The sequence below is a fragment of the Artemia sp. Qi Xiang Cuo genome, chromosome 18, assembly GCF_049724085.1.
Source record: "Artemia sp. Qi Xiang Cuo chromosome 18, ASM4972408v1, whole genome shotgun sequence".
Classification (NCBI taxonomy): Eukaryota; Metazoa; Arthropoda; class Branchiopoda; order Anostraca; family Artemiidae; genus Artemia; species Artemia sp. Qi Xiang Cuo.
In genome coordinates, this window is record NC_142811.1 from 55,640,761 (window position 1) to 55,663,131 (window position 22,371).

Here is a 22,371-nt window from a genome sequence, read left to right on the forward strand (position 1 = left end):
AGGATTGGAACCCTTTGGGGTTGGGTTAGAGGACCTCAAAACATTGTTCAAATGAAACTTGTGTATTATAACGACCACACTCAAAATCTCTCCCAAAATCTTCTTTTATAATGTCTCTATCTGTTTCGCCGAAATAATTCCATAACCTGTCTAAAATGGTTTCGCCCAAATAATCCCTAAACGTAAATTCAGCGTATTCCTTTGTTATTGTCATCTCTGCACTAACGCATTTCAAAATAATAAGAAACCTTTTCGCGCGCTAAAATAATTCATCGCTATGATGTTTCTTGGAGAACTGTTTCCATGGCCTTTGGCTATTAATATCCTTTGGAGTTCGACCAGTAGAACTGTTTCCGAGGCAAAGACATTAATGACTTGGATCTATTCCTGGAGCAGTACCTGTCAGACATTATTAAACTTTGCCTGGAAACAATTTGATTAATGACTGACAGCAAAGTGACAAAATTCCTGTTTTTCAAATTCTCACTGATAAAATCCATAAAACATACATAAATTGCTGTTGACATCCATAAATGTGACAAAAGTTTCTGTTTTTCCATTCTCACTGACAAAAACCATAAAACATACATAAATTGCTGTTGACATCCATGAAAGTGAGAAAGTTTCTGTTTTTCCATTCTCACTGACAAAACCATAAAAACATCAAAATTCCTGTTTTTCCAAGTGAGAAAATTCCTGTTTTTCCATTCTCAGTGAGAAAACCATAAAACAGACATGAATTGCTGTTGACATTAATAAATGTGACAAATTCCATGTTTTTCAAATTCTCACTGACAAAAACCATAAAACATCCATAATTTGATGTTGACATCCGAGAAAAACATCAAATAAATCGAACAACACACATAACCATCCATGAAAACAACCATAAATGTGACAAAATTCATGGTTTTTCAAGTGAGAAAATTCCTGTTTTTTCATTCTCACTGAGAAAACCATAAACCACGTGGTGGGGTCACGAGCTGTAGGGTCATCTCTACTCATAAGTAGTGGACATCGAATGTTACACATATAGAATCAACACACAAAATTTAATATTTTCATGCATATATATCAAAATTATTAGCTTCTTTCTCACACTTCAGCTTCTATTGACAAGAGTCACATTTCCAATTCATTGCCATTGCTGATGTCATTGACGGTTTGAAAGTAATTGAAGAAAGTAATTTTATTACCAAGACTCACTCTTCCAATTCATTGGCATTGTCGTTGTCATTGACGGTTTGAAAGTAATTGACTGTTTGTAAGTAATGACGGTTGACGGTTTGAAAGTAATTAAAGGAAGTAATTCTATTGACAAGAGTCACTCTTCTAATTCATTTCCATTGCCGTTGTCATTGACGGTTTGAAAGTAATTGACAGTTTGTAATTAATGATGGTTGACGGTTTGAAAGTAATTGAAGAAAGTAATTCTATTAACAAGAGTCACTCTTCCAATTCATTGGCATTGCCGTTGTCATTGACGGTTTGAAAGTAATTGACGGTTTGAAAGTAATGACAGTTGACGGTTTGAAAGTAATTGAAGGAAGTAATTCTATTGACAAGCGTCACTCTTCCAATTCATTGCCATTGCAGTTGTCATTGACGGTTTGAAAGTAATTGACGGTTTGAAAGTAAATACAGCTTTTCCTAGTTTTAAATATATTGCAAGATTGCTAATATGTTGGTCGATTATTTGAATTCAGGAGAAAAAAAAATATCAGAATCATATATACATTTTCCTTTCTGAAACAAAGGAAGTAACTCTTTGTTGTTCAAATACACAGTTTCTTTCTCAAAGAAAACGAATCACGTATGGACAAACAATAAACGTGAAATACTTGAACTCATTTGTACAATGACACACTATCGTGACGCCACACATTAACTCGATAACGTCATTTCTTAACCTCTGTTTACAGCCTCAAACAGGCCATAAAAAAATAAATTATATTATGGATTAGTTATATTAAATAATATTAGTTACATGAAATTATAATTATTACTACTACCAAGGCTATATCCAGGGCGGGGGTTATCCCCCTCCCCGAAATATTTTGTCCAACTCAATAAAAGTGTAACAAAATGAATATAAACACATTTTTGATGAGTTTTTTAAAGTTTTTTTTGTATCTTCCCCCCCCCCGAAAAAAGCCTTTAGCCCCCCCCTTCCCCCGAAAAAAATCCTGGGTATGACACTGACTACTATTTCTACTACTAAAAACTCATCGCAGCACAAAGCCACCTGAGGCCATCACAGCTACGCACGCTCATCCTCTATCCCGATCTGTTCAAAGCCTCCCTCTTTACACCCTCCCAGGAGGTTCTCATTTCTCTTAAATCTTTTTTTATGAAATCCTCCCACCCCAACCAAGGAGGAGGTGCTTTCAGTTTAGCCCTTGAAAGTTGTCCAAAAAGGACAATCTTCGTCAACTTTCCCCAGTCATCTCAACTTTTCTCTCATTATAGCCCTAGAAAGCGGGATAATGCCGCATTTTTCGTAAAGCCTACTACTACTACTAACAACTCACCGCAGCACCAAGCCGCCTGAGGCCAACACAGCTACGCACGCTCCTCCTCCATCCCAATCTATTCAAAATCTCCCTTTTTACACCCTCCCATGAAGTTCCCATTTCCTTTAAATCATTCTTTATGACGTCCTCCCACCCCAGACGAGGACAACCTGCTTTCCGTTTAGCCCTAGACGGTTTGCCGGAAACAGCAATCTTCGGCAATCTGTCATCCTTCATCCGCACAACTTACCCCAGCCACCTCAACCTTTCTTTCATTATAGCCCTAGAGAGCGGTATTGAACCATATTTTTCGTATAGCCTATTGTTTGAAATACGGTCAGTCAGCCGTGTACCCAGAACAATCCCTAAGCAATTTCTCTAGAAAACATCTAGCAAATCTTCATCCGATTTTCGGAGCGTCCATGCTTCAGAGCCATATTTGACCACTGTCATCACTGTAGCTTCCAATATTCTAATCTTGGTTTGCCGACTTATTTTCCTATTCTTCTAAACTTTTTTTTAACTGTGAAAAACACCCTGAGCCTTGGCTATTCTACTTTTGATCTTCACTGCCCCCACCATCTTTACTAATAATACTACCAAGGTAAGTGAAGCTGTCCAGCTGATCAATCTTTTCATTACCCAACTTCACCTTTCCATCTTCGCTTATTCCTAGCCTTAGTGACTTAGTCTTCTTAACATTAATTTTCAAACCTATTCTAGGACTCTGAACTCGCAAAACCTCTAAAACTTCATTCATTTTGCTCATACTTTCATCTAGGATGCTTAAATCATCAGCATAATCTAAGTCCAAGAGACATTTTCCTCCCCATTTGATTCCGTGGTCTCCAATTGCCTTTCCTGTGCTTCTTAAGACAAAGTCCATCAAAATAACATATATAAAGGGGGATAGAACACAACCCTGCTTAACTCCTGATTTAATACAAAACCAGCTGCTAACCTCATTTCCTACCTTAACCGCAGCAGTGTTATTCTCGTACATAGCACTAATTAATTTAATGTATTTGCCTGGTATACCATACAAGGATAAAACCTTTACTAAAGCTCTTTATCAACAGAACCGAACGCTTGCTCATAATCTATAAAACTGAGGACCAAAGCTGTTTGAAAACTCAGGCACTTCTCAATTATTAACCTAATAGTGAAAATTTGGTCGACACATCCTCTACCTTTTCTAAACCCGCACTGTTCTTCTCTTAAAGTTTTGTCTACGGCATCTCTCAGTCTGAAAAGTATCATATTACTAAGTAATTTACTACCTACAGAAACCAGACTAATCCCTCGATAATTACCACACTCACTTTTATCACCTTTCTTATAAAGTGGCTTAATTAAGATTTTCCTAAAATCGTTAGGTACTTCCCCTTTTTCAAAAATCATATTCACAATCCTCAGTAACTTATTTCTAATCTCAGAGCAACCATATTTAAGAAACCCATTTACCACCCTATCAGCACCTGGAGCCTTATTATTTTTTAATCCTTTTAGTACTGTCGCTAATTCCTCCTCACAAAACAAATCTTCCTTCACATCCAATGCATCACAAACTTTGTAATTTCTCTTTGTATTTCGTCCTGCAGCTCTATCTCTGTTGAGAGACTCCTCAAAATGTTCGGCCAATCTCTCTTTATTTTATTCATTATAGCTAATTATCGCCCCATTCCTATTGTTATCTGAGCCTTTAAAGTCTGCATTGACTACTTCTTCTAAATTTCTAAACATCCCAGTACAATATTTTACTATTATGCCGTCTGGCTTCATCTTCAAGATCCTCAGCAATTTTACCCATGGCCTCCAATTCACACCTCCTTAGTTCATATTTTAATGCTTTCTCCACTTTCTTTACATTCCTTTTGTTTTCATATGATCTATCACTAAGGTAATTCTTGTATAAGTCCTTTGTCCTTTCTATCAAACATAAAGATTTTTCACTAATATTCTTAGCTGCAGTTCTAACTTTCTTCCCTAAGACACCTTCAACAGCTTCACAAATTATTTTTCTAAAATTATTCCAACTGTCATCCACATTATCAATTTTTACTCTTAAGTTTTGTATTCAACTGTTCCTGGAAAGTGTATCTCCAATTCTTATCCTGGAGTCTACTAACATCATAACTTCCCGGGAGGTAGTTACCCTTCCGATATTTCAGCTTTAAATTGACCCTTGACACTACTAGATGGTGATCTATACTTTTAACATCAACGACGGCACACGTATATACCCTAGTATCTTGTATTGATCCTGCCAGTCTTCGGTTTACAATAACATAATCAATAAAGTTAGCTGTCTTACCATGACGTGAATACCATGTTAACTTATGAACCATTTTATGACCAAACACCGTATTGGTTATAACTAGATTGTTATACCTACAAAATTGCAAAAGTCTGTATCCATTACTGTTTTCTTTTCCTACACCAAATTTACCCAGGCTAGGCTACCATATATCCCTATTTCTACCAACCTGGGCGTTAAAATCTCCTAGTAAAAATACTATATTTCTACCTGGGATCCTTTCTATTTTCTCCTGTAGCTGTCAGTAAAATTTATCTGAGTCACTACTTTCTGCATCAGTCGGTTTTATAGGGGCATATACTATTATGACTGATACCTTGCAGTTTTTAGTCATAAAATGAGCAATTAGTATTATTAATACCTTCCCAGCCTTAACAAGACTTCGCAGCTTCTTTATTAATCATGAGCCCTACTCCCTGTCTATGTACCCCATCCTTCCTGCCTGAGTAAACAAATTCCATATCACCTAATTTCATACTTCCTACCCCTAGGATATGAGTTTCTGAAACTCCTAATAAATCCAGTTTGTACAGCCTACTGTTTGAAATACGGTCAGTCAGCCGGGTACCCAGAATAATCCGTTTGCAATTTCTCTGGAACACATCAAGCAAATCTTCATCCGCTTTTCGGAGTACCCATGCTTCAGATCCATATTTGACCACTATCATCACTGTAGCTTACAAATATTCTAATCTTGGTTTGTAGACTTATCTTCCTATTCTTCCAACCTCTTTTTCAACTGTGAAAAAAAACACCCTGAGCCTTGGCTATTCTACTTTTAACCTCTTCACTGCTCCCACCGGTTTTTACTAATAATACTACCAAGGTAAGTGAAGTTTTCAATTTATTATTATACTCATTAAATAATTTTACACAAAATATGAGCTTGAGCCTAAATTATTTGTTTTATCAGTCAAGCCTAATTACTGATGATTACACGATTCATCATTTTTCACGTTTGGGTTTTTCCATTTATAGGGCACAAGATGATGGAGGAGGCCTCCTCCATCAAAGAACGTTATAACTTCAAAGAACGTTATAACTTCAAAGAACATATGAACATATGAAACTAACATAACCACAAAATTCCACATTATTACTTAGAAACACCAAAACCATAGGTTAGATTAGGTTAGAGGTTAGGTGTCTCCACGTTTAAGTTAGGTTAGGTTAGCTTATCATGAGTATTTATATACATATATATATATATATATATATATATATATATATATATATATATATATATATATATATATATATATATATATATATATATATATATATATATATATATATATATATATATATACGCTCATGATAAGCTAACCTAACTTAAACGTGGAGAAACCTAACCTAATCGTGGTTATGTTAGTTTAGTATTGTCATCAACATCTATTGTCCCCCTCCTCGACTCTAGGCTAAGACTCCAAGCTAAACTCTTAAGTAAAAATAAACTAGAACTCTATATATATATATATATATATATATATATATATATATATATATATATATATATATATATATATATATATATATATATATACGCTCATGATAAGCTAACCTAACCTAACTTAAACGTGGAGAAACCTAACCTCTAACCTAACCTAATTGTGGTTATGTTAGTTTAGTATTGTCATCAACATCTATTGTCCCCCTCCTCGACTCTAGGCTAAGACTCCAAGCTAAACTCTTAAGTAAAAATAAACTAGAACTCTAGCTGAAACTCTAAGCTAAGACTCTAAGCTAAAACTCTAAACTCTAAACTCTCCACTATAACTAAACTAAGATACAACCTTAAATAAATCTGTAGGCTAGGAGTGTAGGCTAAAACTACGAAGTACGAGTCATAACTAAAACTAAACTAAACTAGAACCCCAGCCAAGGACATATGCTTGAGTTTATAGCAAAAAATCCAAACTCTCTACTGAAACTAAACTAAACTTTAACTCTAACTAAACTCTAAGCTAAAACTCTTAACTAAAACTAAACTAGAACTCTAACCAAAACTCCAAGCTAGTCCTCTAAGCTAAAACTGTTAACTCGTGACTATAACTAAAATAAACTCAAACTCTAATTAAAACTCTAAGCTAGTATTCTCGACTACATCTCTAAGCTAAAACTCTTTACTAAAACTAAACTAAACTAAAACTTTAACTAAAACTCTAAGCTATGACTATAAGCTAAAACTCTAAAACTCTAAACTCTTAACTATAACTAAACTAAACTTCAACTCTAACTAAATCTATAAACTAAGATTCTAGGCTAAAACTCTAAGCTGAAACTCTTAACTAAAACTAAACTTCAACTCTAACTAAAATTCTAAGCTAAGACTCTAAACCCTTAACTATATCTAAACTAAACTTCAACTCTAAGCTAAGAGTCTAAGGTAAAACTCTAAACTAAAACTAAACTAAACTAGAACTCTAACAAAAACTCTAAGCTACAACTATAAACTCTTAACTATAACTAAAATCAATTTCAACTCTAACTAAAACTAAACTAAACTAGAACTCTAACAGAAACTCTAAGCTAAGACTCTAAGCTAAAACTCTAAACTGTTAACTATAACTAAACTAAACTTCAACAATAACTCTAAACTCTTAACAATAACTAAACTAAACTAGAACTCTAACTAAAACTCTGAGCTAAGAATCCAAGATAAAACTCTAAACTCTTAACTAAAACTAAACTAAACTAGAACTCTAACTAAAACTCTAAGCTAAGACTCTAAGGTAAGAGTCTAAACTCTTAACTAAAACTAAAATAAACTAGAACTCTAACTTAAACTCTAAGCTAAGACTCCAAGATAAAACTCTAAACTCTTAACTTAAACTAAACTAAACTTGAACTATAGCTAAGACTCTAAGCTAAAACTCCAGGATAAAAATCTATACTCTTAACTAAAACTACAATAAAGTAGAGCTCTAAGTAAAACTCTAGGCTAAGACTCCAAGGTAAAACACGAGACTCTTAGCTGTAACTACACGGAACTAGAACTCTAACTAAAACTCCAAGCTAAGAATCTAAGGTAAAACTCTAAACTCTTAACTAAAACTAAACTAAACTATAACTCTAACTAAAACTCTATGCTAAGACTCCAAGATAAAACTCTAAACTCTTAACTTAAATTAAACTAAACTAGAACTCTAACTAAAACTCTAAGCTAAGACTCTAAGATAAAACTCTAAACTCATAACTAAAACTAAACTAAACTAGAACTCTAACTAAAACTCAGAGCTAAGAATCAAAGCTAAGACTTAAAACTCTTAATAAACTAACCTATAGCTCTAACAAAAACTCTAACCTAAGTCTCTAAGCTAAAACTCTAAACTCTTAAATATAACTAAAGCAAACCTCAACTCTAACTAAAACTCCAAGCTAAGACTCTAATCAAAAACTATATAGTAAAACTTAACTAAAATAAACTTCAACTCGAACTAAAAATCTAATCTAAGACTCTAAACTAAAATTTTAAACTCTTAAGTATAGCTAAACTAAACTACAACTCTAATTAAACTCTAAGATAAGACTATAAGGTAAAACTAAACTAAACTAGAACTCTAACAAAAACTCTAAGCTAAGACTCTAAGCTAAAAACTCTAAACTCTTAACTATAACTAAACTAAACTTCAACTCTAACCAAAGCTCTAAGCTAAGACTCTAAACTAGAACTCTAAACTCAAGTATAACTAAGCTTCAACTCTAACTAACCTCTAAGCTAAGACTCTAGGCTAAAACTCTAAGCTCTTAACTAAAACTAAACTAAACTAAAACTCTAACTAAAATTCTGAGCTAAGACTCTAAGGTAAAACTCTAAAATCTTAACTAAAACTAAACTAAACTTCAACCCTAACTAAAACCCTAAGCTAAGACTCTAATGTAAAACTCTAAACTAAAACTAAACTAAACTAGAACTCTAACAAAAACTCTAAGCTAAGACTCTAAACTCTTAACTATAACTAAACTAAACTTCAACTCTAACTAAAACTCTAATCTATGACTATAAGCTAAAACTCTTAATTATCAACTTTAACTAAACTAAACAAGAACTCTAACTAAACTCTAAGCTAAGACTCTAAGGTAAACTCTAAACTCTTAACTAAAACTAAACTAAACTAGATCTCTAACAAAAACTCTATACTAAGACTCAAAGCTAAAACTCTAAACTCTTAACTAAAACTAAACTAAACTAGAACTCAAACTAGAACTCTTTGCTAAGACTCTAAGGTAAAACTCTAAACTCTTAACTAAAACAATTTCTTAGACCACACTGCTTTTCCATTAAAAACAAAAAAAAATTTTAAACAAGAAAAACGGGTTTTAATTTTCTATAAAGCAGTGAAATATTTCACTGCTTTATAGAAAATTAAAACCCGTTTTTCTTGTTTAAAAATTTTTTTTGTTCTTAACTAAAACTAAACTAAACTAGAACTCTAACTAAAACTCTAAGCTAAAACTCTAAGGTAAAACTCTATACTCTTAACTAAAACTAAATTAAACTAGAACTCGAACTAAAACTTTAATCTAAGACTACAAACTAAAACTCTAAACCCTTAACTAAAACTAAACTAAACTTCATCTCTAACTAAAACTCTAAGCTAAGACTCTAAGGCAAAACTCTAAACTAAAACTAAACTAAACTAGAACTCTAACTAAATTCTAAGCTAAGACTCTAAACTAAAACTCTAAACTCTTAACTAAAACTAAACTTCAACTCTAACTAAATTCTAAGCTAAGACTCTAGGCTAAAACTCTTATAACTAAAACTAAACTAAACTAGAACTCTAACTAAAATTCTAAGCTAAGACTCTAGGCTAAAACTCTAAACTCTTAACTATATCTAAACTAAACTTCAACTCTAACTAAAACTCTAAGCTAAAACTCTAAGTTAAAATTCATAATTAAAATTAAAATAAACTATAAATCTAAAGAAACATCTAATCTATGACTGTAGTCTAAAATTCCAAACTATTAACTATAACTAAACTAAACTTCAACTCTAACTAAAACTATAATCTATGACTCTAAGCTAAAACTCTAAACTCTTAACTATAACTAAACTAAACTTCAACTCTAACTGAAATTCTAAGCTAAGACTCTAAACTAAAACTCTAAACTCTTAACTATAACTAAACTTCAAATCTAACTAAACTCTATACTAAGACTCTAGGCTTAAACTCTTAACTAAAACTAAACTAAACTAGAACTCTAACTAAAACTCTAAGCTAAGACTCTAGGCTAAAACTCTAAACTCTTAGCTATATCTAAACTAAACTTCAACTCTAAAAAAACTCTAAGCTAAGACTCTAAGCTAAAAACTCTAAAATCTTAACTATAACTAAACTAAACTTCAAATCTAACTTAAGATCCAAGCTAAGTCTCTAAGCTAAAACTCTAAACTCTTAACTAAAACTAAACTAAACTACAACTTTAACTAAAACTCTAAGCTATGACTCCAAGCTAAAACTCTAAATTCTTAACTATAACTAAACTAAACTTCAACTCTAACTAAAACTCTAAGCTAAGAGTATATGGTAAAACTCTATGCTATAACTCTTAAATAAAACTAAACTAGAACTCTGACTAACACTCTAAGCTTAAATTCTAAGGTAAAACTTTAAACTCTTAACTTTAAATGAACTAAACTTCAACTCTAACTAACACTAAGCTAGTACTCTATCCCAAAAACTCTATGCTAATGGGTTAAAGAAAAAAACAGAAAAATGTTGGATAATTTCTAAGTCTAAAAAAGTCAGTCCGAAAAAACTTAAAAAATTCAAAAAAGGGAGGGAGGAAGGGATGGGCTCGGGGGCCTTTGGGGGCCCGGGGATCTTTGGGGGTTCGGGGGCTTTTGGAGAACCGGGGGCCTTTGGGGGCCCGGGGGGCATTGGGGGACCGTGGGGTCTTTAAGGGCGGGGGGGGGTTCCTTCGGAGTTGGGGTAGGGGGGTCGGGGCCCTTTGGGGTTGGGGTAGAGGGGTCGGGGTCCTTTGGGGTTGGGGTAGGGGGGTTGTTGGGGTTGGGGACCTCACAAGACTGTTCAAATGGAACTAGTGTAATATAACGACCATAAGTTTCACCCTCAAATCATCTTCTAAAATCATCTTCTAAAATACCTCAAACGGTTTCGCCTAAATCATCTTCTAAAATGTTTCAAAACGGTTTCGCCCAAATAATCCCTAAACGTAATTTCTGCGTGTTCCTTTTGTTTTTGGCATCCCTGCGCTGTCACATTTGAAATTACTGGGAAACCCTTTCCCGCGTAAATCTCTTCATCTCCAAGATGTTCTTTGTTGCACTATTATGGCTTCGATAGAATATCAATTTATCGCTAAGTCTAATGACCTGAGAAGCCATATTTAAAAATAGAATATTAATTTATCTCTTTAGAGTCCCGCATAGTTCAATGGAAACAAGTGATGTCATTTCTAATTCCCTTTCGTGAATCAATACTGCCCCTTAGAAACATCAAATAAATTCCCCTTTCTTGAATAAATAATTCCTCTTAGAAACAACAAATAAATTCCCCTTTCTTGAATCAATAATTCCCCTTAGAAACAACAAATAAATTCCCCTCGAGTCGATCAATAATTCCCCTCGATTATGCAAATCAATTTCTCAGAATTCTCTCCCCTTCGATTATGTAATCAAATTCTTAGAAATCCACTTCCCACTCTTGTCCTAGATCAATATATCTCTTCCCGTTAATGCGCATGTGCAAACTTCACTCCGGAGACAATACACTTGGAAACATCAAATAAATCGACCTTGAAAGAAGTGTCATTGACCCCATTAGAATCAATAAACCATGAAAATACATCAAAGTGAGAAAAATCCTGTTTTTTCATTCTCAGTGACAAAAAACATAAAAACATGCATAAATTATGTACGTACCGTGTCAATAGGGGCCTTTCTACTGGAGCCGTATGGCCTTTACTATAGGCAACGCTACAGCGTTGTCTCTGATAAACTTGACAGAATGTTTAGAGGTAAATAGGCCAAGACGTGGCACCAAGAACTCTAATAACGTAGTTTTACAAATTATACTTTGGCTGATCCGAATCCAAGGGCTATTTAGAGGGCCTATTATCGAGGGGCTATTTAGAGGGCCTATCATCGAGGGGCTATTACCTTATAGTACTCTGGTCCTGTTTGGGCTAAAACGGTTGTTTCGAAGAACAAAAAGGCAGGAATCGGCTCTTTGCTCTTGCACAATCTCTTTGGTTACTGAAAAGAGGCTTCAATTTTCCGCTCGAAAGACCCCTCTTTTGATCTTATAAGACTAGTGGCTAATGCAATCACCCCAGGTGAAACAAAATACACAAACAAACACGCATTCATGACCACCCTTGTCGGGAAGAATACAAAAGTATCTATAGTTCGTTCTCAGACACATCATATTTGATATTTTACTGTCATCAAAAAATGACCATCCTCTCCTTTATCAAAAGTGAGTAAATTTAATTTTTTACGAAACAGTTTTGATAAGGAGAGGAAGGGGAAGAAGGATTTATTATTATTGTAACAAAAAACGTTCAACAAATATTCGATACTATTATTCCGCAAAACAACAAAACACTCATATAACAAACACAAACCACCCCCTCCCCTCCCCAGAAAGGCTCGTTGGCTTGGAACGCAGATATAGAAAAAAAAAAAAAAAACAAAGACCACTGACTACTCACCATAATCATCGGGCATTGAACTTTTTAATGTTGACCAAACATAAGTAGTGGACATCGAATGTTACACATATAGAATCAACACACAAAATTTAATATTTTCATGCATATATATCAAAATTATTAGCTTCTTTCTCACACTTCAGCTTCTATTGACAAGAGTCACATTTCCAATTCATTGCCATTGCTGTTGTCATTGACGGTTTGAAAGTAATTGAAGAAAGTAATTTTATTACCAAGACTCACTCTTCCAATTCATTGGCATTGTCGTTGTCATTGACGGTTTGAAAGTAATTGACTGTTTGTAAGTAATGACGGTTGACGGTTTGAAAGTAATTAAAGGAAGTAATTCTATTGACAAGAGTCACTCTTCTAATTCATTTCCATTGCCGTTGTCATTGACGGTTTGAAAGTAATTGACAGTTTGTAATTAATGATGGTTGACGGTTTGAAAGTAATTGAAGAAAGTAATTCTATTAACAAGAGTCACTATTCCAATTCATTGGCATTGCCGTTGTCATTGACGGTTTGAAAGTAATTGACGGTTTGAAAGTAATGACAGTTGACGGTTTGAAAGTAATTGAAGGAAGTAATTCTATTGACAAGCGTCACTCTTCCAATTCATTGCCATTGCAGTTGTCATTGACGGTTTGAAAGTAATTGACGGTTTGAAAGTAAATACAGCTTTTCCTAGTTTTAAATATATTGCAAGATTGCTAATATGTTGGTCGATTATTTGAATTCAGGAGAAAAAAAAATATCAGAATCATATATACATTTTCCTTTCTGAAACAAAGGAAGTAACTCTTTGTTGTTCAAATACACAGTTTCTTTCTCAAAGAAAACGAATCACGTATGGACAAACAATAAACGTGAAATACTTGAACTCATTTGTACAATGACACACTATCGTGACGCCACACATTAACTCGATAACGTCATTTCTTAACCTCTGTTTACAGCCTCAAACAGGCCATAAAAAAATAAATTATATTATGGATTAGTTATATTAAATAATATTAGTTACATGAAATTATAATTATTACTACTACCAAGGCTATATCCAGGGCGGGGGTTATCCCCCTCCCCGAAACATTTTGTCCAACTCAATAAAAGTGTAACAAAATGAATATAAACACATTTTTGATGAGTTTTTTAAAGTTTTTTTTTATCTTCCCCCCCCCGAAAAAAACCTTTAGCCCCCCCCCCTTCCCCCGAAAAAAATCCTGGGTATGACACTGACTACTATTTCTACTACTAAAAATTCATCGCAGCACAAAGCCACCTGAGGCCATCACAGCTACGCACGCTCATCCTCTATCCCGATCTGTTCAAAGCCTCCCTCTTTACACCCTCCCAGGAGGTTCTCATTTCTCTTAAATCTTTTTTTATGAAATCCTCCCACCCCAACCAAGGAGGAGGTGCTTTCAGTTTAGCCCTTGAAAGTTGTCCAAAAAGGACAATCTTCGTCAACTTTCCCCAGTCATCTCAACTTTTCTCTCATTATAGCCCTAGAAAGCGGGATAATGCCGCATTTTTCGTAAAGCCTACTACTACTACTAACAACTCACCGCAGCACCAAGCCGCCTGAGGCCAACACAGCTACGCACGCTCCTCCTCCATCCCAATCTATTCAAAACCTGCCTTTTTACACCCACCCATGAAGGTCCCATTTCCTTTGAATCTTTCTTTATGACGTCCTCCCACCCCAGACGAGGACAACCTGCTTTCCGTTTAGCCCTAGACGGTTTGCCGAAAATAACAATCTTCGGCAATCTGTCATCCTTCATCCGCACAACGTGCCCTAGCCACCTCAACCTTTCTTTCATTATAGCCCTAGAGAGCGGTATTGAACCATATTTTTCGTATAGCCTATTGTTTGAAATACGGTCAGTCAGCCGTGTACCCAGAACAATCCCTAAGCAATTTCTCTAGAAAACATCTAGCAAATCTTCATCCGATTTTCGGAGCGTCCATGCTTCAGAGCCAAACTTGACCGCTGTCATCGCTGTAGCTCCCAATAGTTTAATCTTGGTTTGCAGAGTTATTTTCCTATTCTTCTAAACTTTTTTTTAACTGTGAAAAACACCCTGAGCCTTGGCTATTCTACTTTTGATCTTCACTGCCCCCACCATCTTTACTAATAATACTACCAAGGTAAGTGAAGCTGTCCAGCTGATCAATCTTTTCATTACCCAACTTCACCTTTCCATCTTCGCTTATTCCTAGCCTTAGTGACTTAGTGTTCATAACATTATTTTTAAAGCCTATTCAAGGACCTTGAACTCGTAATAACTCTAAACATTCAATCATTTTGCTCACACTTTCAGCTAGGATGCTTAAATCATCAGCATAATCTAAGTCCACGAGACATTTTCCTCCCCATTTGATTCGGTGGTCTCCAATTGCCTTTCCTGTGCTTCTTAAGACAAAGTCCATCAAAATAACATATATAAAGGGGGATAGAACACAACCCTGCTTAACTCCTGATTTAATACAAAACCAGCTGCTAACCTCATTTCCTACCTTAACCGCAGCAGTGTTATTCTCGTACATAGCACTAATTAATTTAATGTATTTGCCTGGTATACCATACAAGGATAAAACCTTTACTAAAGCTCTTTATCAACAGAACCGAACGCTTGCTCATAATCTATAAAACTGAGGACCAAAGGTGTTTGACAACTCAGGCATTTCTCAATTATTAACCTAAGAGTGAAAATTTGGTCGACATATGCTCTATCTTTTCTAAACCCGCACTGTTCTTCTCTTAAAGCTTTGTCTACGGCATCTCTCAGTCTAAAAAGTATCATATTACTAAGTAATTTACTAGCTACAGAGACCAGACTAATCCCTCGATAATTACCACACTCACTTTTATCACCTTTCTTATAAAGTGGCTTAATTAAGATTTTCCTAAAATCGTTAGGTACTTCCCCTTTTTCAAAAATCATATTCATAATCTTCAGTAACTTATTTCTAACCTCAGAGCAACCATATTTAAGAAACTCATTTACCACCCTATCAGCACCAGGAGCCTTATTATTTTTTATTCCTTTTAGTAGTGTCGCTAATTCCTCCTCACAAAACAAATCTTCCTTCACATCCAATGTATCACGAACCTTTTCATTTTCCTCTATATCTCTTCCTTCAACTCTATATCTGTTAAGCAAATTCTCAATATTTTCGGCCCATCTCTCTTTAGTTTTTTCCTTATCGCTAATTGCGGCCCCATTCCTACCTTAACTGGGCCAAGTCCGCATTGACTACTCCCTCTCAATTTGTTAACATCCCAGTACAATATTTTACTATTATGCCGTCTAGCTGCATCTTCCAGATCCTCAGCATTTTTATCCAGGGCCTCCCCTTCACACCTCCTTAGTTCATATTACAATGCTTTCTCCACTTTCTTTACTTTCCTTTTGTTTTCATATGATCTATCACTAAGGTAATTCTTGTACAAGTCCTTTCTCCTTTCTATCAATCATAAAGCTTTTTCACTAATATTCTTAGCTGCAGTTCTAGCTTTTTTCCCTAAGACACCTTCAGCAACTTCAAAAATTATTTTTCTAAAATTATTCCAACCGTCTTCCACATTTTCAAATTTTAAACTCTGAAGTTTGGTATTCAACTGTTCCTGGAAAGTGTATCTCAAATTCTTATCCTGGAGTCTACCAACATCATAACTTCCCGGGAGGTAGTTACCCTTCCGATATTTCAGCTTTAAATTGACCCTTGACACTACTAGATGGTGATCTTTACTTTTAACATCAACAACATTACTCCTATATACCCTAGTATCTTGTATTAATCCTGCGAGTCTTCGGTTTACAATAACATAATCAATAAAGTTAGCTGTCTTACCATGACGTGAATACCATGTTAACTTATGAACCATTTTATGACCAAACACCGTATTGGTTATAGCTAGATTGTTATACCTACAAAATTGCAAAAGTCTGTATCCAGTACTGTTTTCTTTTCCTACACCAAATTTACCTAGGCTAGGGTACCATATATCCCTATTTCTACCAACCTGGGCGTTAAAATCTCCCAGTAAAAACATCATATTTCTGCCTGGAACCCTGTCTATTTGCTCCTGTAACTGTAAGTAAAATTCATCTGAGTCACTAGTATCTCCGTCAGTCGATTCTACAACTATAACTGATACCCTGAACTTATTAGTCATAAAATGAGCAATTAGTATTCTATTATTAATAACTTCCCAGCCTAAACAAGACTTCGCAGCTTCTTTATTAATCACGAGCCTTACTCCTTGTCTATGTGCCCCATCCTTCCTGCCTGAGTAAACAAATTCTATATCACCTAATTTCATACTTCCTACCCCTAGGATATGAGTTTCTGAAACTCCTAATAAATCCAGTTTGTACAGCCTACTGTTTGAAATACGGTCAGTCAGCCGGGTACCCAGAATAATCCGTTTGCAATTTCTCTGGAACACATCTAGCAAATCTTCATCCGCTTTTCGGAGTACCCATGCTTCAGATCCATATTTGACCACTATCATCACTGTAGCTTACAAATATTCTAATCTTGGTTTGTAGACTTATCTTCCTATTCTTCCAACCTCTTTTTCAACTGTGAAAAAAAACACCCTGAGCCTTGGCTATTCTACTTTTAACCTCTTCACTGCTCCCACCGGTTTTTACTAATAATACTACCAAGGTAAGTGAAGTTTTCAATTTATTATTATACTCATTAAATAATTTTACACAAAATATGAGCTTGAGCCTAAATTATTTGTTTTATCAGTCAAGCCTAATTACTGATGATTACACGATTCATCATTTTTCACGTTTGGGTTTTTCCATTTATAGGGCACAAGATGATGGAGGAGGCCTCCTCCATCAAAGAACGTTATAACTTCAAAGAACGTTATAACTTCAAAGAACATATGAACGAAACAGGCGTGCCACTAACACAAGCGTAATCCCAGAATGGGGAGTTATTTACTCTGCTTCTCACTTACGAGAGGCTCCTCATTGACGCCCACTAGAGATGCAGGAGGAAATCAGATCTAAGGTAAGTTTTGTCTGTGCATTTGATAATTACGGGTTCGTCCTTTAGTTTTCTTCTGGCCCATTACAATTCTTTTTCTATGGGATCCATTGCCCCTCAGAATAACAAACGATGCTCTTTAACATATCCTTTTTTGACTTCGAATATTGCATCATTATAGCGCTAGTATTACAATGATTTGTAAGACGAAGTAACTGTCTTAGCAGCGTATCATTAGTTACAAACAGGGGGAGGATCTGCAGTTCTTTCAGGGGGAGGATCTACAGGATCATGTGGATGAGAAGGTTTGAAGTGGGGCGGAATTTTGGTACTGATCCTCCATTTGAATTCAGCTCAGCAAATGAGTTTTGCAGTTATTTCAGAAGTTTGAAAATGTCAGATGCGATCTTTAGGCGTAACAGTGATGATGTTTTGGACTCTGTAATATCATCACACTCAGGTCTAAAGGTCCAGAACGAAGCAAATAAATTTATTTATTTCTGTAAGCGTTAATATTTAAAATATTTACTCGTAGTTTCCTATCGCTCCAAAAAAAGCCATTGACCTTGTTTATTTTTGTAAGCCTAAATGTTCGAAAAATTTACCAGTTTACTATTGATTTCCTATAGCTCCAGAATAAAGCTATTAAATTTATTTACTCATATAAAAGCGACATTCACGCTACACACGTTATTTCCTATGCCAAGTAGTTAGCTTACGTTACGTAAAGTAAAGCGTTTCCAGCTTAAACAAGTCCCCTTCTCTGGGCCAACGTAAAAATTCATAGTAGCATGATAATCATCGTCTAATATCATTACAATCATCATCAGCAAACTATTTAAAATTTAAAATACGGAATGGAGATTGAGATTCAAAGTACTACAATGTGTGAAAGGCTTTCTGGAAAAAGTTTACTAATTTCTTTTCAAAATTTATCAATTGCTCGTCCGAATATTTCATTTTGTTGTTTTTGGCTATTGACTTGACGTAAAATAAACTGATATAACGTCAAATTTATGACGTTAGTCTCTCATTTGAATTAGTCTCTCAATTTTATTACATTTCAATCGCTTCATTCTTTTTATCTTTGTTCTAATAAAAGGTTGTCAGGTGTGCCTATGTAAGTCTACGAGTTATATTTATTTGTTTTAATTAGAATTCTGCTTTAGCGTGTGTTCCCGAACTCAATTATCATCAATATATAATTAATTATTTTTTGCAATATTATGGTGTTTTCTGTACAATAAGCAATTTAGGGGGCTAAACTTTTATGTGCCCTGTTAGGCTGAAGGTCATAAGAAAGAGTTAATAATCAGTACCCTCATTGCCTAAGTACATGACCCCAAAAACCCGGCAGCTTTTTTTCGTCGCATCATTCACAGGTAAAACTTTCACAAGAGTTACCCAGAAGTAAAACTTTTTTCTCTTTTGCTAGCCAGTAAGAATCTCTAAAATTTACGTTTTTGTAAGGGTTTTGTCCAAAAACCGTAATAACAAAAAACTCCATTGCCACTGACAAAAAAGTTGCAGATCGGATTGTATCAAAATTTGGGTCAGATGACGCGTTGGCGTCAAACCAGAATTAGAATTTGAAGCAGAACTTTCTAGTGATTTGAGTTAAATAAGTCAAGGGTGAATCTAAAATTTTCAATGGGACTCCAGTTTTCTGTTGGTATTCCGTAGACTCCGCAACTGTGTTCTTTTGTCCGTAGACAGACATCAAATTTCGTAGATCTACAAACAAAACTGTAAAATTGGAAAGACTAGAAAGAACAATTATTCAAATAGATATCGGTTGTGTCTTCTTCTACTACTACTATTAACAGCTCACCGCAGCACCAAGCCACCTGAGGAAAACACAGCTACGCATGCTCCTCCTCAATTCCAATCTATTCAAAGCCTCCCTTCTAGCACCCTCCCCTTATGTCTTCTAAATACACCTAAATGACTTACCTGCAATACATCACATCCTTCAGCAAAAAACCTAAGGGAATCTTCTATATCCTCTCCCAGGTATGATTTATTCCATTCAGTAACACCAGAGTCAAATACGTTGAAGGGTTTCGTCGAGCTCTGGTACTCAAACTCTTTAGTAAGTAATATTGATTTAGGATGGAAATGTGGACGGAGGTAATCAGTCCAAACTTTGATTTGAGATTCAAGATTACGGTTTATGGTTGTAGAACTTGTGTCACTATCCCCTAAAAACAAAGATTATTTCGTAAGCTAGAACGGTCTGCTATAATACAGAATAAAAAATAAATTTTTATATTGTTTAAAAACATAAAGCTGACGAATAAAAAAAAAATAACTAGTCGCCTGTCCAGTATTGAACTAGAGCGCTGTTTTTTGTTATTGTAATTGGTAGAGCGCTGTTTTTTGTTATTAGTGGATATTGGTGAGGAGCTCGCTTTTGTAGCTAATTTTTTGGTTTTTTAAAACTTTGAATTCTGTTAATTTTGATTTTATCTGCTTTTTACCTGCGTTGATAGGCTTTTTAATTCTGCCAATTTCGGGTTTTATTTCTTTTTCCTTTCCGCACTGTATTTTTTTGGCTTTTTATTTTTATCCGGTTAATTTTGTTCGAACTTTCGATCAGAAAATGTTCATAGGCTTTTTTGAAACTTTCTCTTATAGTGCTGAAGGAGGGACGCCACTGTCCTACCGAAATATTCGTCTTGTTTAGTCTAGCATTTTCGTTAGCCCTATAAAACCGTATTCTCATCTTGATTTCTTTATTTTTATTTCCCTAAAAAATCCTTCCTTGGTTTCCTCCTTCAATAAAAAACCGTTTTTTCAACTGAAAGTAAGGAGCAACATTAAACTCAAAACGAACCGATATATTTACTGGTATCAAAATTGTGTTTTCTATATTTTGGTTACTATTGAGCCGTGTCACTCCTTACTTATAGGTTGTATATTATATATATATATATATATATATATATATATATATATATATATATATATATATATATATATATATATATATATATATATATATATATATATATATATATATATATATATATATATATATATATATATATATATATATATATATATATATATATATATATATATATATATATATATATATATATATATATATATATATATATATATATATATATATATATACACCAATAAAAAGAAACACTTAAGTTATTATTGGAGAAAAACTTCGTCTGTTCAGTATCACTTCTATCACAGACTTCTCACGGATTCTCGACCATTCTTTGACTGGATTCATAATTCCTAATTTTTCAGAGGAGAATTTCGGTGCCGCCTGGGAATAAACAACAGAAACTTTGCGTATCTAAAATAAAACTTATTAATTTTACCTATCTCACTTTCGGCAAGTAGATGAGTCGCACCGGCGAGGTAAATAACGTGAGGTTGGTAAACTGAGCGATAAATATAAGCAAGTGATTTCCTGGAGTATCGCCCCCGATTTGGAACAAAGTACCGTAAGCACGTTTGATGGCGGTGGTTGTGTGCTTCACAATGGATTTCCTGATTTTGGGGAGCAATTCGGAAATCATCAACCCGAGGTATTTCAACTCTGACACAGCAAGGACTGAATGATTTACAAGGGAAACACTATCGCCCTTAGCCGTGTTGGAAGCTAGAAGCTCGCACTTTTCAATATTAATCAAAAGTCCGATTAACTGAAATTCGTTTTGCAGTCTGTTTAAGTTATCTTGCAAGTCTGTCTTCGATCTACTGAGAAGAAGAACATCATCGGCGTAAGCTATATAAGATAAGCCGGTACCGTGAAGCAGAAGAGATGAAGAGATATGGTTCAGAATCTGAGAAATCGCATGTTTTAATATGACAGGACTAAGAACACTGCCTTGCCTCGCGCCTCTTTTGACTTGAATTGTTTCTGAAACTGTATCTCTCTATTTGGCAGATACTGTTGAATTTGCGTACCAAAATTTTATAGTTTTGACGATACTCACACTTACGCCGCTGTGCAATAGAGTGTCAAGAGATTGCATGTGACTAATACTATCAAACGCTTTCGATAAATCAACTGTGCACACACAAAGAGGTGACTTTTTACTCACTGAATCCATTAGCGCGTTTGCTAGTAGTCTGTGTGCCTCTGGGCAGCCAACACCTCTTTGGAATCCAAGCTGGTTATCTCCATAAAGTCCCGTGTCTAGCTCGGGAAAAAAAGCATATTCAAATATTTTACTCAAAATGCACGATACACTGATAGGTCTGTCAGCTTTACAATCATTGGTGTTTTTCCCTTTCCTCGCAACCGATGTTATAATTCCTTTTAGGAAACTGTCGGGAACAATTCCCCTAGTGACGCACATCTGGAAAAGACGTTGCAGATAAGAGTAGAAGCTATCAGGTAAGTTTTGAAAGTACATTATTGAAAGGCCGTCAGCGTCTATCCCGTTCTTACCTTTAGACAGAGCTTTTCTTATGGCGGTTTTAACCTGTTTCAGAGATATGGCGACAACGCAATCCTGTCCTGATAAACTTCCAAGTCAGCTAGCAACCTTCTCTTCATAATATTTACTTATGGCAAAATCTTCGATGCCGTGAACTGACGTGTAATAAGAATTCCAATCATCCATAGTCAGAGAAGAACTAGGTGAACTTCCATCAGTTCGCATTATATTTTGCCACTGTGTCTTATTTCCGGTGAAATGGTGTCATATAATACGGTATTTTTTCAGCTCTGCTTTATATTTCAATTTATTGCTGCGTTTCAATTCAAAAACGGGTCTTCCACAAACAATCCAAATACTCAGCCATATTTTTTCTCGTTTCTTTGCTATCTGAAGCTCAACAGACTTGAACCATCTCGGTTTTTCTGTG

At 34.9% G+C, this 22,371-nt stretch overlaps 1 protein-coding gene across 4 annotated transcripts in view; it reads right to left on the minus strand.

Annotated features, from left to right (window-relative positions):
• LOC148941667 (protein misato homolog 1-like) overlaps nucleotides 1–22,371 on the minus strand; it is a 179,924-nt gene that overhangs the window by 69,638 nt on the left and 87,915 nt on the right. For all 4 annotated transcript variants that reach the window (XM_089104394.1, XM_089104395.1, XM_089104396.1 and 1 more), the window contains one exon: nucleotides 19,483–19,730. In XM_089104394.1, coding sequence (XP_088960520.1) covers nucleotides 19,483–19,730 — 248 coding nt within the window. The remainder of the gene's footprint in view (nucleotides 1–19,482; nucleotides 19,731–22,371) is intronic.